At 31.1% G+C, this 15,620-nt stretch overlaps 1 protein-coding gene across 2 annotated transcripts; it reads left to right on the top strand.

Annotated features, from left to right (window-relative positions):
* The first annotated feature begins 2,245 nt into the window (after positions 1-2,245).
* LOC25492730 (arabinosyltransferase RRA3) lies at positions 2,246-13,768 on the top strand. 2 transcript variants are annotated; one of them, XM_039833064.1, is made up of 2 exons: positions 2,246-2,625; positions 12,331-13,768. In XM_039833064.1, the coding sequence occupies exons 1-2, from the start codon at positions 2,428-2,430 to the stop codon at positions 13,447-13,449; spliced, it is 1,317 nt and encodes a 438-aa protein (XP_039688998.1). In that variant the 5' UTR covers positions 2,246-2,427; the 3' UTR covers positions 13,450-13,768. The 2 variants fall into 2 exon arrangements, with proteins under 2 accessions (XP_039688998.1, XP_013456384.2); XM_013600930.3 differs by lacking the exon at positions 2,246-2,625 and adding an exon at positions 9,685-10,030.
* Positions 13,769-15,620: the final 1,852 nt, after the last annotated feature.

The raw sequence follows: 15,620 nt of genomic DNA, 5'->3' as shown, positions 1-15,620 counted from the left end.
GCATTTAAAAAATGGTGGATAATTACCCACATTGTAAAATCCCTAATTAATCCTAATTAATTAAAGATAATTAAGCAAAGTTTATATTGTTCTTGTTCGGGTTAAAGCAAGATCTTCATTCTTATACCTTAACCTAGAGGACATACATAGATATTTAGGTTTGTCAAACCTAGGGTTTAAAACAATTATAATGATCATAACAATTGAAAATAAAGTAAGACTTTAATCATAATTGAATAAATAAATTGCATTAATTTGTTCTTTTACTAACTTCTCCATAGGTTCATCATCTTGAATAAAATCTACCTCTTCAGGCTCTTCTACTAACTTCAACTCTGACCAGTTCACCTTTGTTATTTTGTTCTTTTATTAGACATTTGAATGTGGGTTTCTTACCTTATCCTGCAACATTCAGCATCGGAGAATTGTCCTCCAATTTGATCAGCAACACTCGTAAAGTTCTCTCATCTCCATCACTGTTGTGCTTGTTGGAAATGCGAAGTTGTCCATCGTAACTATCACATTTTCTACCTTGCCTTCTGCATTAGCTAGTGAAACATCTACCTATCCAAATGAGGGTACTAACGTATTTTCCTAATTATATATATCGTGGTATTTTATTTTTGTCAATATTATTATTAAACATTAAGTTATTGGTACAAAGTCAAGTATACAATTTGAATTTTAGAAAAACAACAATATCATCCCATCATTTGAAAATGTTAGGACTACATCAAGAAAGAGGAGAATGTTTTTTTACTAAGGATTAAAATTTTACACATACAAGAAACTTGTGGTTTTCTTATGGAAACCCTGGCAACAACTCAATATGAAGATAATATCTCAAACACTGCTAATTTGGAGAAGAGTATAATGATAAACCATTTCTTTCTACAAAGACACTGTCAAGTAAATCTTTTGAATAACTATAGTACGAAAGATTATTTGACCTTCTTCGTCTCATATATAATTGTTTTTACGTGGGTTGTTGGTATTTCTTTTCTGTTAAGGTTTTATTAAGGTCTATCCTCATTGGACATCCAAGAGACAATGTTATCAATATTATAAGTGGGTGTCTATTAATTTTTGAGTTATTGGATCATACTACTCACTTCATGTTATATTATTGTATTTCTCTATAAATAAAGGGAAAATGATATATTGACACTCTTTAATTGTACACAGCGTTAAAAGCTCACATGTAACATACATATACACTCAAGAGAATAATAGAATGATCTTCTCTTCTCTTCCTCTCTCATTCTCTCTATTCTTGTTCTTTTATCTTCCTCTCTCCTTCTCTCTATTTTTGTACTTGTTCTATTCAAAGAGTTTCGTAAAATATATATATATATATATATATTGCAGGTTGGTGCATACATCATGTATATGTGCATTAAAAGAAGAATTATGATGGTAACAAAAAAACAAATTGAAGAATTATGAGTCGTAAGGTTATATGAGAATATTAACCCGTGACAATCAAATTGACATATACAATTAATTTCATACTGACTGCCTTTGGAAAGAATTTATGGACATATATATCTTTTAATAATTCATCATGCTCATGAATTTTCACATGCTAGTAGTTGACGATAATGCAAAAGTAAATATGCAGCTAGTTTCTATTTCAAAAAAATAAAAAATAAAAAATATATGAGTAATACTAGCAGTATGAGTATGGGAATAGCATGGTATAGATGGCGTTAAGTAAGTAACATGCATCAAAACACATTTTAAAATGTAGATGTCATCTTACAATATCGTGTTAGTTTTTTTAGTGTCACTCAACTGATTTTAAAATTCCCATAATACTAGGTTTAATGAACCATAGAATTCGATAGCTCGTATTAAAAATTCAGACGATAGTTCGATATCTTGCAGAAATAGTCGTAAAGACTATTCTAATAGAATCAACTCAATAGTCGTAAAGCCCCCACTGTGAATCTCCATAACAGTTGAAAATATGGTGATTAAAATTAAAGACCTTCAAGTATAATTGCACCATGTATACTTTTAATAATTAAAAAATTGTTTGCCCAATCAAGTGAAATTTTATGCACATGTTCAATTATCGTATGCACATGTTCCTTTATCGTATAATGGACTCAAGTGAAATTTTTTCATTGAGGTAATAGATTGAGAAACAAAGATGTCATTAGGAAAAAATCACTCCAAAATCACACATTCCTTTTTCTATATATAGGTATAGATGAATTCTCATATTCCCATCAAGAATATGTTTGAGAGGCTAGTAGTTCAATCAAATTCAGTTTCAAAGTCGAAGTACTGAATATCTGTGCTCAAACTGACAACCCAATTCTCCATTTCTTAATTAACCCTCCAAAGCTTCAAAACCCTATATAACCAGAACAAAACAAAACTTCCATTTCAATCTCAGTCTTTGAGTTGGTGGTGGATACAATGATTGAGCGCAGAGAAAGAGAAGGACCCTTGATGAAGAACAGCCCTCAATCTCTACTCATATCAAGGATCATTACCACTGTAATCATTGGAGTTCTTACTGGATGCATCATAGTTTTCTTTTTTCCTAAAGACTTCTTTGTTTCTCAGTCTATTACCTCAAATCGTCACCTACCTGTTGCTGTACCCAAGACCCAGGTTTCATTTTCATCAAAGATTAACTATCATCTTTCGTGTTTTTCTTTCATTTTTAAATTGTGTCTTCTCTTAACTTCTTGCATATTGCATGTTGCATGATAGAGTTTGATTTTGCTGCTTTTACAACTTGTGGTTCATTGTGGAATTGTGTTTGATTTTACTGATTTAGTCGACTCAAACGAATTTAAGCACATTTAATTAATTGGATATATAAATCATATTCTATTAAGACTAATATATTATTAGAGAGTCATCCAAACGTGGAATTGGGTGAATCATGAATCGTATAAAAACTTCCATTAATACTATAAATATTATTACCTGACGTTCAGACTCCATGTTCGTTTGTCCGCTCTTTTTATTGTAATAATACGCATAAAGTATGAACAATAGTTTTTATGAATTTGATTTTTATTACAATTATTTTTATTTTAATTAAAATTATAGATATATATTTTTTTTTTTTTTTACAATTTCATAATGTAACAAACTATATTTATCTTTTTTAATAACACCAACGATATATTAAATATAATATAAAATTTTATATTTTTTAATGACATCAACAAATAGCATTTTTATAGGCAAACTTGCTTAATGATATGGAACTGAAAAACTCAGGCCAAAACCATGTAATCTAGTATAGAAGTATTGTAGATAAAGTGACAAATCAAGCAATTGAGTTATATAGGTCGTTAATGAACTCCATCAAATGACGAATCCTTTGAGATAAACTTTGGATTACCGGAGTCTCATTCGCTTGGATATGAAATTTTCAACACCAAAAATATTATGAAGTCATGGTAAAATAACACGTTTGATATTGCACTCATATTTTTACTTGTTCACGGGATTGGTTCCCCCATTTCTCGTGATCCATTTTTTAAATTTATATTGACAAATGATGATATAACATATTTTAAATGACGGGATATACGATGAGTTGATATAAAATCATCCAAATGAATTAATTATTACATGACATTAATTTTTTTTTTTGAAGAGGCTAAAATGAAATATATTACCATCACAAAAAGTCCTTCCTAACATAAGACATGCAAGAACAGAGTTTATACAATATTTATAAAGGTCACTACACTGAAACGCCAACAGAAACAAACAAACATAAAATTAACCAATGTCCAAAATAGTGAAGGGTGAAAGCCACCAGTCATGATAGTTGAGGTGAAATGATGGAAACTTCACCTTCAACCAGAAAAAAGAAACTCAAGTTTTTACGGGATTTTCTTGCAACTTAATGATCGTTAATCATTCACTATCATCAAATTGTAAATTATTATATTCACAATTTTACCTTTTTACATTATTTTAAAATAGGAACAACACCGCTATAATGGAAATTTAAATTATTAATTAAAAATTTAGTTTAAATTCATCAATATTATATATAAAGAAAATAATCCCTTTTAACTTTTATTAGTTGGCTTTTTCTCTTTTCAAAAATGCCCTAAACTTTTTATCTTAACAAATAGATAAGAATAAATTTAAATATTAACAAAATGTAACAAACACGATATGTATGTCTGTTTTTTTTTTCTTCCTTTATCATTTAAAAAGTGTAACAAACTAGATGAGTATATTTATACTTACTTTTTCATCATTCCAATTATACTTTTAAATAACTTTTTCTATAATAAAGATTTTTGTTGGTGTCATTAAAAAAAATTAGATTATATTTTTTGTCATATTGTTAGTGTCATTGAAATAGATAATGATGGTTAGTTTTGTTTCTTATAACTTGAAAGTTGAAACAACAAACAATTATATTTATATTTAAAATGTTTATATTAATATTATTTGCCGAAAAGATTTGATCGGACTATATCCCAAAACTTTTATATCTTTTTATATACAGTTAAATGCAGTAGAAAAACAGATAAACAGTGCACATTAGTGTCCGTTTATTTACTATTTATTTTCCGGTTTTAACCTTCATTTAAACCATTTGACCATTTTTATAATATTAATTAATTTATCAATTAAAAAATTAAGTAAATCCCATTTAAAATTGTGTGTTAGTGTAACCATTTTTCTGTCAATTTTACCCTAGACTTAATTACTTTTTACCATTTTAATGTGCATGTCTGCTAGTAGTATATTGTAAAGGGGACATTATTTTAACAATATTATTTAAATTATCAATTAAAAAATCGACAACGGTGTCAAGTTTGTTGGTCTTCAACCATCACCAAACGTTAAGCATTATGTGATAAAGTAAATGATTCAATGATGACTCTTTATTACGGAAAATCTATATTATGTTATTTCCACATAACATTTGTGCACCACATAACTACAAAGCTTACTCATCGATGTCAGTTGCACTAATGAAAGAGATTCAGACCGATCAAAAGACAAGATTCCATATACTACAAATGAAGTAACATCCGAAAAATAGATGATTAATTGTAAAAGTAAAATGAAAGAATGAAAATGTTGATATTTTTAACTTTAGCCAAAACAAAAGGAATGATATTTTAATAATTGGAAAATAAATTCTAATAAGTTATTCTTATTTCAATTTTTTACTGAAATTATGATTTCAACTTGTAATTTTATAATACCTTTCTTCATCATTATCAAGATTATGTGAGAGGCTTGCGTAATAGTGAATTTATTATTTTTGGTGAAGTAGTGAATATTTGTTTTTGATTGGTAGTGAATATTTGTTTTTGGTTGATGCATACGAAAGAAAGGGAAAAATATTAAATACCAAAAGAATGAGTTCATGAAACATTTATCGATGGAGTTAACGTAAAGAACGCTGGCATATGGCACAGTCTCAAGTCTTTTTATTTTATACTATGTTTTGTTTTTATCTTGCACACCCTCAAATTGAAGACTTGCACCCTATACTATATTATCAACTCTAAAGTTGAGTACACTGCATTGCTATACCCAGTCAAAGCTCATTTTATGTTTCAAAAGAAAAAAGTCAAAGCACATTATTTTATCTATTCATTTACAAAGATAATACATGTTTTTCACCTAGTACTTTTCTTTCAATTATACCATTTATTTAAACTATTGTCATTGCAAATAATTTTATCTTTTTATTATATTATTTAAATTTTTAGTTAAAAAAGAAAATTAAATCTCATTAAAATAGGAACAATTTCATCACAATAGAAATAATGTATCTTCGATTTCTATTTATTCTGTATATTTTAGAAAAAAAATTATAACATTATAAAAATAAATATTTTTAATTATACGCAATATAAAAGTAATAATTATAATTGTCTCACACTCAAAAATAGTCACAATAAATTATTTTTATTTTTCGGAAGAATCGAACCTATTACAATGAGTCATATAAGATATGACTTTTCCACCAAACCAAAGGAACAAGTATGAAATTAAACCACGTAACACTATAAATATCCTTTTAAAAAAACACTATACATATGTAATATTTTAAGGGTCCGGTTAACCGGTGCCTCCGGGGCACTAGTTAAGGAATCCAAAAAAGGAAAATTTGAATTAAAAATAACACTTTTTTGACTTGGGATATGAATTCTCCTCTTTGTAATGTCTTTAGAGGTCTCTTGAATCATCATCCATTGTCTTCCCAAATCCTTTTGAGATGCTCTACTTTGCCGATTTGTATGTTTTTGCATTGAATTACATCAAAAGCACCTAATAACTGTTTGATTTCGGGAAGACTAGAATTACATGACTTGAAAGGAAAACATTACAAATATCCCAAAAATCATAGGCAATTGTTCTAAAACTCCTCTAAATTGGATCAAAATCTAAATAAAATGACTGAAAAGTATGTTGAAAATAACGTAAGATGACATGTCATCAATTATTCAACTATTTTTCTCAACACCAGAAGTTAATTAATACAATAGATCTCCAGTTGTTTGTCAGATATGGAAACAATGTTGATGGACAACTGAAGGTATAACATAAATCGAATGAGTCTATAATCAAGTAAGGAATGACATTAGATGATTAGTTAATGATGTTTAACCTTTGAGAATACGAACTTATTTTGGTTTTAGCACTTACATTGCACAAACCAAAATACATGTTTAAACAACTCACTTTATATAATCAAACCAATTTGATTGTTGAATAGCTTTAGTATCGCACGAGTCTCTATGGATACAAATTTTATATGAATACTTATTTTTTATGCCACTAAAACAACCCATCAGCTATCAGGTAACAAAGTGAGATATTAGTTATGAGATGATCGTACCTAGGGGAGAGACCCTATATTTATTGTAGTTGATTTGATGTTGATCTCCTTGTTTGTTTCTATATCTTCTCTACTTAACTCTAATATTGTTTGTTACAAGGTTAATCTGGATGATTAGAATAATCATACCTAAGATAGGTGGAAGTGCCTATCAGATTAAGATGAATGCCTTGTAAGTAGGAATAACTCTTCTATATCTGAAGGTTTGTTTAGTCTAACTATATCCGAGATAGGCAGAGGCACCTATCCGGATTAGGTTAGGTCCCTCTACGTAGGAACGACCTAATAGCTATCCAAATGATGGTTACGCTTAAGGTGGCAGAGCGCATATCGTCACTTTAGTGCGGACGAGATGGTGAAGAAGGTTGTCACCCTGCCTAGCACGTCGTTGCAAGGTGCTATTTTTCTTAAGGTGGTGCTGAAGGTCGGTCTTATATGGCTTGTCGAGCTAGTCACCTTTGTGGACCTTGACTTAACCCGTTTATTATGAACGATGTAACACCTCGTTTTCCCAACATAAAAATTTCGCATATAATCAGAGTTTTTCAACATAAACGGAATGTCACACTTCTTTTCTTAAAAATCATAAACGGAATAAATAACTATTTATCCTTCAAAATTCAACAACATAATATTTAATACTTCGCAGCGGAATTTATTCAACATCTAAAAACAGTCTTTGGCACGAAGGCCTCATCATAAACATCTCATAAAAATCCAATCTATAAACATAGTCATGAAACTTCATAAAGTAATACGTAAGGAATAGAAAGCAACAATAAAATCTCATCACGTTACGTATCAGAGCACCTAAGACACGTGAGAGAGAAACCACTCACAACAGCAACTAACAGCAACTACTCTTGATCACCTGCAAGTTACCCATACGAAGGGCAACATTTCCAAGCAGAAGGGGTGAGATTTAACAAACAATAATATTAAGCATATAATTCATCAATTATATTTAACAACATAAACATCATCAACACATCATAATAATAATTCTTCGTTAAACACTTCATTAAAAAAAACATAACTTATCAACTTAACAACTTGACTCGACAATGCATCGACTTGACTATGCAACTTATTCTTCTTAATCATGCATGTGGTACCAATCCAGGGCATCAAGCCCCCAACTTATTTGAGCATAAATACACTCTCATGGCATCAAGCCCTCAACTTATTTGAGCAAAAGCTCACAGGACATCAAGCCCCCAACGTGTTGAGCAAAGGCTCCAGGGCATCAAGTCCCTAACTTAAATGAGTATACATGGACTCAGTAACGTGTACAACTTGGACAACATCAACAACTTAGGACTCCAACACTTTGGAACGACATCTTACATCTTAGACCGGATCATGCAGCTTAGTTAATATACAACAGCAAAATAGGCAGCACAAAAACATCTCAAGATATAACAATATCAAATGAAAATCAACAACACTTAAACATCTTATATAATCCACATAATGCATATACAAATATATCACATTACTATCAACATCAAATCATATTATATCAGACTCATTGAACATCAATAATATTATAATCAACCTCCATTCCTAACCCAAGGATCAACTCAAAACCTCATGTGCGACAAAGATCGCAAGAACCCTAAACAAGGTTGTCTGACACTGTGCAGCTCGTGAGGCGAGCCACTCTACTCGCTATGGCGAGTTCAGAAAAAGGTTGCTCGCCTTGGCGAGCCAGAAACTGGGTGCTCTCGGGAACTTGACATTTTTCACTCAAAAATTTCATTTTTAACTTCCCTATGTTCAATTTCAATCTAAGAACTTGCCTAATCATTCTTATACATGTTCAGGCACCCAAAATCATCTAAAGTTCGACTAAACCAGTTAATTCTCAAAATCATGGTTCACTCACTGATCAACTCGCTATGGCGAGTGATCTGCTCGCTATGGCAAGTGACATCTGGGTTCACTTGTGAGGCGAAGAACATTTACTCGCGAGGCGAGCAATGAACTTCATCACTCGCGAGGGGAGGCATGCTGCTCACGAGGGCGAGCGATGAATGTCCGCTCGGACAGAATGCAATTTTTCACGAAAATGCAACAATTCACATAGTTCTAAGCTTAAAACTGATTATAAACATCACCCTATGGATTATCTAAGGTCTGTACACACTTTCTACATCAATTCTACAAGTTTCCATCATCTAATCCTCAATTATCACTCTTAACCCTAATTTCCAATTCTCAAAAACTAACCCTACAACATGTTAAATCTAATCATCATAATCATAGGCTTAAGAAGATTGAATGTTAGTCCCACCCTTACCTTAGGATTTCGATTGGGCAGCCTCTCTCTTGATTCTCTTTTCCTCTTGTTCTCCCTTTTCTCCAAAACTGGTTGTACGTGAAAATAATTATAAACCTATTTTCTCCTATTTATCTCTTCTCATCTATTTTATCTTATTTCCTCTTTTCTCACAAAACTCTCTAAATTCTCAAAACAACCCCTCATCTTAAAATTTATTTTATTTTCAAGTCTTATTCTATTAAATAATAAAATAAGGCCTCTTAAATAAAATAACACACATCACATAATCATTTAAATCACCTCAATCATATAATAAACTCTAAACTCTATAAAAATAATCAAATAATTAAAGAGGGCGTTACAAACGACCCAAAGATAATTGGGTCGGTCCTGTTAGGTTCATACCGTTACAATTAATAATTTAATAAAAGGGTTATGATTGTAAATATAATAATTTAAATGAATGATAAATTTGAAAGTGAAAAAAACACTCCAAAATCACACATTCCTATATCTATATATTAGAGACTAGTAATTCAATCAAATTCAGTTTCGAAGTGAATATATGTGCTCAAACTGACCACCCAATTCTCCATTTCTTAATTAACCCTCCAAAGCTTCAAAACCCTATATAACCAGAACAAAACAAAACTACCATTTCAATCTCAGTCTTTGAGTTGGTGGTGGATACAATGATTGAGCGCAGAGAAAGAGAAGGACCTTTGATGAAGAACAGCCCTCAATCTCTACTCATATCAAGGATCATTACCACTGTAATCATTGGAGTTCTTACTGGATGCATCATAGTTTTCTTTTTTCCTAAAGACTTCTTTGTTTCTCAGTCTATTACCTCAAATCGTCACCTACCTATTGCTGGACTCAAGACTCAGGTTTCATTTTCACCAAAGATTAACTATCTTTCGTGTTTTTCTTTCATTTTTAAATTGTGTATTCTCTTGAATTTTAAGTTCTTGCATGTTGCATGATTTTTGTTGAGTTAAAATTTAACTATGTCTTCTTACTTTACTTTTTTGTTTTGTGTCATTTGTGATAGTGTTTGATTTTGCATGCTTTTACTTTACTACATGATGTGGGTCATTGTGGAGTTGTGTTTGATCTTAATCCAAATTCTATTGGGTGATAATGAATCGTGATATTGTATATAAAATTATATTAATTAATACTATAATATTATTACCATCGTCCACACTCCGTTTCCATTTGTCCACTCTCTTTATTAAATGATATACATAAATTATGAACAATAGTTTTTTTGAATTTGATTTTAATTAAAACTATTTTGATTTTAATTAAAATTATAGATATAGATTTTGACATTTTCATATTGTAACAAACTATTCTTATCTTTTTCAATGACACCAACGATATAACAAATATAATATAAATTCATATATTTTGTAATGACATCAACAAATAGCATTCTTATAGGCAAGTTTGTTTAAGGATATAAACGGAAGTAAAAAAAATTAGCCAAAATTCATATGATCTCTTTATATATAGTTGTTTAAGGATATAATCGAAAGTAAAAAAACTCAACTAAAAATCATATAATATCTTTATATATAGTATAATAGTATAGATAATGTCACGAACCAAGCAATTGAGTTAGCTAGTTAATGAGCTCCACCAAATGACGAATCTTTTGAGACAAACTATGGAGTACCAGAGTCTCATTCGCCTGAAAGTCGAAGTCTTAGCACAAAATATTATAAAGTCATGGTAAAATAATGTGTTTGATATTGCAATCTTAACACTCGTATTTTTACTATTTCACGGAATTGCTTCTTCCATTTCTCATAGTGATCCATTCTTTAGATTTTATATTGACAAATGATGATGTGACATATTTTAAATGACAGGATATACAACAAGATGATATAAAAACATCCAAATGAATTAATTATTACATGACATTAATTGAATTACAAAAATAAATAATTTAAAAACTCAAATTTTTACGGGATTTCTTGCAACTTCATGAGTGTTAATCATTCACTATCATCAAATTGTAAAAATTTTATATTTACAATTTTACCCTTTTAAATTATTAATTAAAATTTTAGTTTAAAACCATTAAAATAGGAAGAACACCACTACAATAGAAATAGTATATGACCATATTTAAAATATTTATTTTAATATTATTTACCAAAAAGATTGATCATATTCTCTCCGATCCTATTTATAGGAATTACAACTCACTTTTTAGATTCATTAAATAACTGATGTATCTGGTCTATATTCTAGACCGGATACATCAATTATTCAATGAATCTTGAAAGTCAATTATTTCTTATAAATAGTACCGGAAGGAGTACTATATGCCAAAACTGATATATCTTTTTATATAAAAAAAATAAAAAATAAAAAAAAATAAAAAATAAACAAATAAATGGTGAACATTAGTGTTCGTCCCTCCGGTAGTAGCTTTAAATGGGACACACCCTTTTGGGCTGAATTTTGTGTTCTAGTTTTGCCTTCATTTAACCCATTTTACCATTTTTTATAATATTATTTAATTATCAATTAAAAAACTAAATAAACCCCATTAAAATATGAGCCGTCCACAACAATGAAACAAACAATACACAATAATAGGAATAAAATTGGATACTATAAAAAAAAAAAATCTTATTTTAACCTTATATAAAAATATATTGTGTGTCAGTCTAACCATTTTTTTTTTCAATTTTACCCTAGACTTAATTACTTTTTACCATTTTAATGTGCATGTCTTGATGCCAGTAGTATATTGCAACATATAAAGGGATGCATGATTTTAGTGTAGTACTTTTCTTCCAATTATACCATTTATTCAAACCATTATAATTACAATTTTTTCATTTATATAATATTTTTTGAAGAGGCCAAATGCAAAACATATAAATAAACCTCCCCTTGAAGCACAATTAGTATCTAGAAAGGATTAAAAATTGTTAAGTTAAAAAAGATTAAAAACCATTAAAAAGTTAAGCAAAATTACATAATAAATAAACCATATCATAGCAGCTGATTAAGCCACCCAGAATAAAAATCGACAAGAGTATCAAATTTGTTATATTTAACCATCACCAAAATGAGAGTTCTTATAGGATGCATCTTAGCTTTCTTTTTTCCCAATGACTTCTTTGTTTCTCAAATGATTTTTTATTTTATTTTCTTTTGGCAGGAAAGTTCAGCAGAATCTGAATCATCAGATAAAGTTAACATGTTAAAATCAGAATTTGTGGCGCTCTTATCAGATAAAAATGCAGAGCTGAAAAAACAAGTGAGTGAGTTGACGGAAAGGCTTCAGCTTGCAGAGCAAGGAAAAGACCAGGCAGAAAAAATGTTGCTTGCATTAGGTAAACAGGAAAAAGCTGGACCTTTTGGTACTGTCAAGGCATTAAGAACCAATCCTAATGTTGCTCCTGATGAATCCGTGAACCCGAGATTGGCAAATATATTAGATAAAATCGCAGTTAAACAAGAGATCATAGTTGCCCTTGCAAACTCCAATGTTAAGGAGATCCTGGAAGTCTGGTTCACTAATATCAAGAGAGTTGGTATATCTAATTATCTAGTTGTTGCCTTAGACGATGAGATTGCAAAGTTTTGTGAATTGAATCAAGTCCCATTTTACAAAAGAGACCCGGATAATGGTATTGATGCTGTTGGAAAAAGAGGAAAGAGAACGGCTGTCTCCGGGCTTAAATTTCGTATTCTAAGGGAATTTTTGCAGCTGGGATATAGCGTTCTTCTATCAGACACCGATATTATATATTTGCAGAATCCTTTTGATCATTTATACCGTGATTCGGATGTTGAGTCCATGAGCGATGGTCATAATAACATGACAGCTTATGGCTACAACGATATCTATGATGAGCCCGTGATGGGTTGGTCTCGAATAGTTCATACAACTAGGATATGGGTTTACAATTCTGGTTTCTTCTATATTAGACCAACCATTCCTTCAATTGAGCTTTTGGATCGTGTGGCGGCAAGGCTTTCCAAGGAGAAAGCATGGGACCAAGCCGTTTTTAACGAGGAACTCTTTTATCCATCGCATCCTGGTTATGACGGGCTTCATGCTGCTAAAAGGACTATGGATATGTACCTTTTTATGAATAGTAAAGTTCTTTTCAAGACAGTGAGGAACGATGCTAAACTCAGTAAATTGAAACCGGTAATTATTCACGTGAATTACCACCCTGATAAGCTTCCGCGAATGAAAGCAGTTGTTGAATATTATGTTAATGGGAACCAAGATGCTCTCAAACCTTTCCCTGATGGCTCAAAGTGGTAACCTTGTTTCTGTGTCTTAGGAGCACAATGACTTATGCATATACCCTTATTTTGGTACTGTAACATTTGTCGTATGCTAATTTAATTTTTTTGGTGTTTTATCTCATCTTCATAAACACATTGTGCAAGCTTATGTGCAATGTTAGGGAATTAGGAACTTTGGGTGAAAGGCATTGGAAAATACATGAAATAAGACACATTTGTAAACAAAGTATGAAACCTGGAATAAAGTTTATACGAAACTATAGTGGTCTTGTACTCATGTTTATATTTTGTTATTATGTTGGGAGCTTTATAGCATTGGGTTTGACTTTTTTGTATGAAGGATTTTGTTTCGGACTGGGCAGAAGCCCACTTCGCCGGCCAACACTAGTAGACCTATTAACCCTGAATCCTTGGGTAGCAGAGTTCCACAGTGGACCTCCTATATATGTTGCCGCATAGGCGCGCTCTCGTCACATCATGGTCATCTAATTGATCTCTAACGGCTTTCCGCACTTAATTTGTGTTGTGTTTCTAGCGAACGGTTACTACGTCTCATACTATAAAAGCATGAATCGACGTCACGCCTGATGACACTCTGACATTTTTCATGTAATTTTAAGGATATTCATTGTGATTCATGGAGCTGCAAGCTACAAAAGAACAAGAAATTGAAGTTTGAAGAAGTCAGAATTCGGCAACCGAATTTACAAATCGGCCACCAAATTTGCTGCTGATTTTTTCCCTTTTGATTCGACAAAAATCGGCCACCGATTTTGCTAGACTGGGCACACATTTTAATGCATTCAACCACCGAATTTTGGGCTCGGTGGCCGATTTTGACAGGCTTATAAATAGAAAAGTTCGTTTTCAAAGTAAGGGTTCACGATTTTAGAGAGAAAATAGATAATTGGCCTAGAGACTTTGTAGATTTGGTGGGAGATCATCACAACCCATAGTCAATCATCCAATACATGTATGAATCCTTGTTTTTATGTGAGTTATCTTGTACTTTAGATATGAGTAACTAATTTCTTTGTGGTTGAGACTGAGATGAATCTAATGTAATCATATGGGAACCCTGATTTGTTGAACTCCTTTGAATGTCAATGAAAGTCTAGTTTTTATTCATATTACTTTGTGTTTAATGCTTTTTGTATTGTTTATCATCGACTAATAACCCTAGCTTTATGAATATGCAAATTGATGTTAGAGATTGAATGACCACTAACCCTGGCTTTTGACTCTGATCTAGGTAATAGGTTAACCTAAGTAATCAAGCTAGAGATTGATCATTATTAGGTTATGACATATGGATAAACGTTCTGTTAAAACCTCCAATGGTTTCGAATTCACTTAAGAGATTAAGGGGTTGTTACTTGCGGGGAGAACTCTAGGTCAAGAGATTGGGTAGAGTTACTTTGTTAATCTGTCGTTGAACTAGATAATCATTGATTGAATTAGGAGTGCAAATTACCATAGGAGAACTTCGGAGGATTCAAAGGTCTTAACCATACATCTCTCTCTAATTTTCTAAAACCAAACTTTTATTGTTTTTAATCCGTTTATTTTACAAATACCAATCCAACTACCTAGGGCAACCTTGAATTTAATACATCCTTTTTGATAAAGAAATTGTTGAGTAGAAGTTAACAACGGGGTCCTCGTGGATACGAATTTATTTATTATTTCGATAGTTTTGGTTCACTTGCCAAATCTTTATCAAGTTTTTGGCGCCGCTGTCGGAGACTGTTAAATCATTTCAACTTGACAATTTTGTTTTTTATTTAGGATTTTTGTCATTTATATTTTTGTTCATATATTAAAAAAATATTGAAAAAGGTATATTATGATTTATGCTCTTCGAATATATTTCTTTATGCTGTGCTACTGAAAGGTTTATGTGAGCTTTTAGAAATGTGGGATAGTCGAATTCTGGTAGACTCTGAAGAGATTGAAATCCTACGCTATGAAAAATGCATGATATCTCTACATATAAAGGATTTGGAAACAAGATTGAGTATGTGTTGCGAATTTTGTGGAGGTTATCATTGTAGTACCTTTTGCGAGGAGCAATACATAGTTAAAGAAAAAGAGCACGAGGTGATCAACATCGATTACAATACTCAACTTCAAAATATTTTAGATGATTTCTTGGTGTCAAATCAAGTTTCATTTGAGAAGTTTGAT

Source organism: Medicago truncatula, chromosome 4, assembly GCF_003473485.1.
Source record: "Medicago truncatula cultivar Jemalong A17 chromosome 4, MtrunA17r5.0-ANR, whole genome shotgun sequence".
NCBI classification, from domain to species: Eukaryota; Viridiplantae; Streptophyta; class Magnoliopsida; order Fabales; family Fabaceae; genus Medicago; species Medicago truncatula.
Note: the sequence above shows the minus strand (reverse complement) of the source record. Positions and strands in the feature narration are given on the sequence as shown.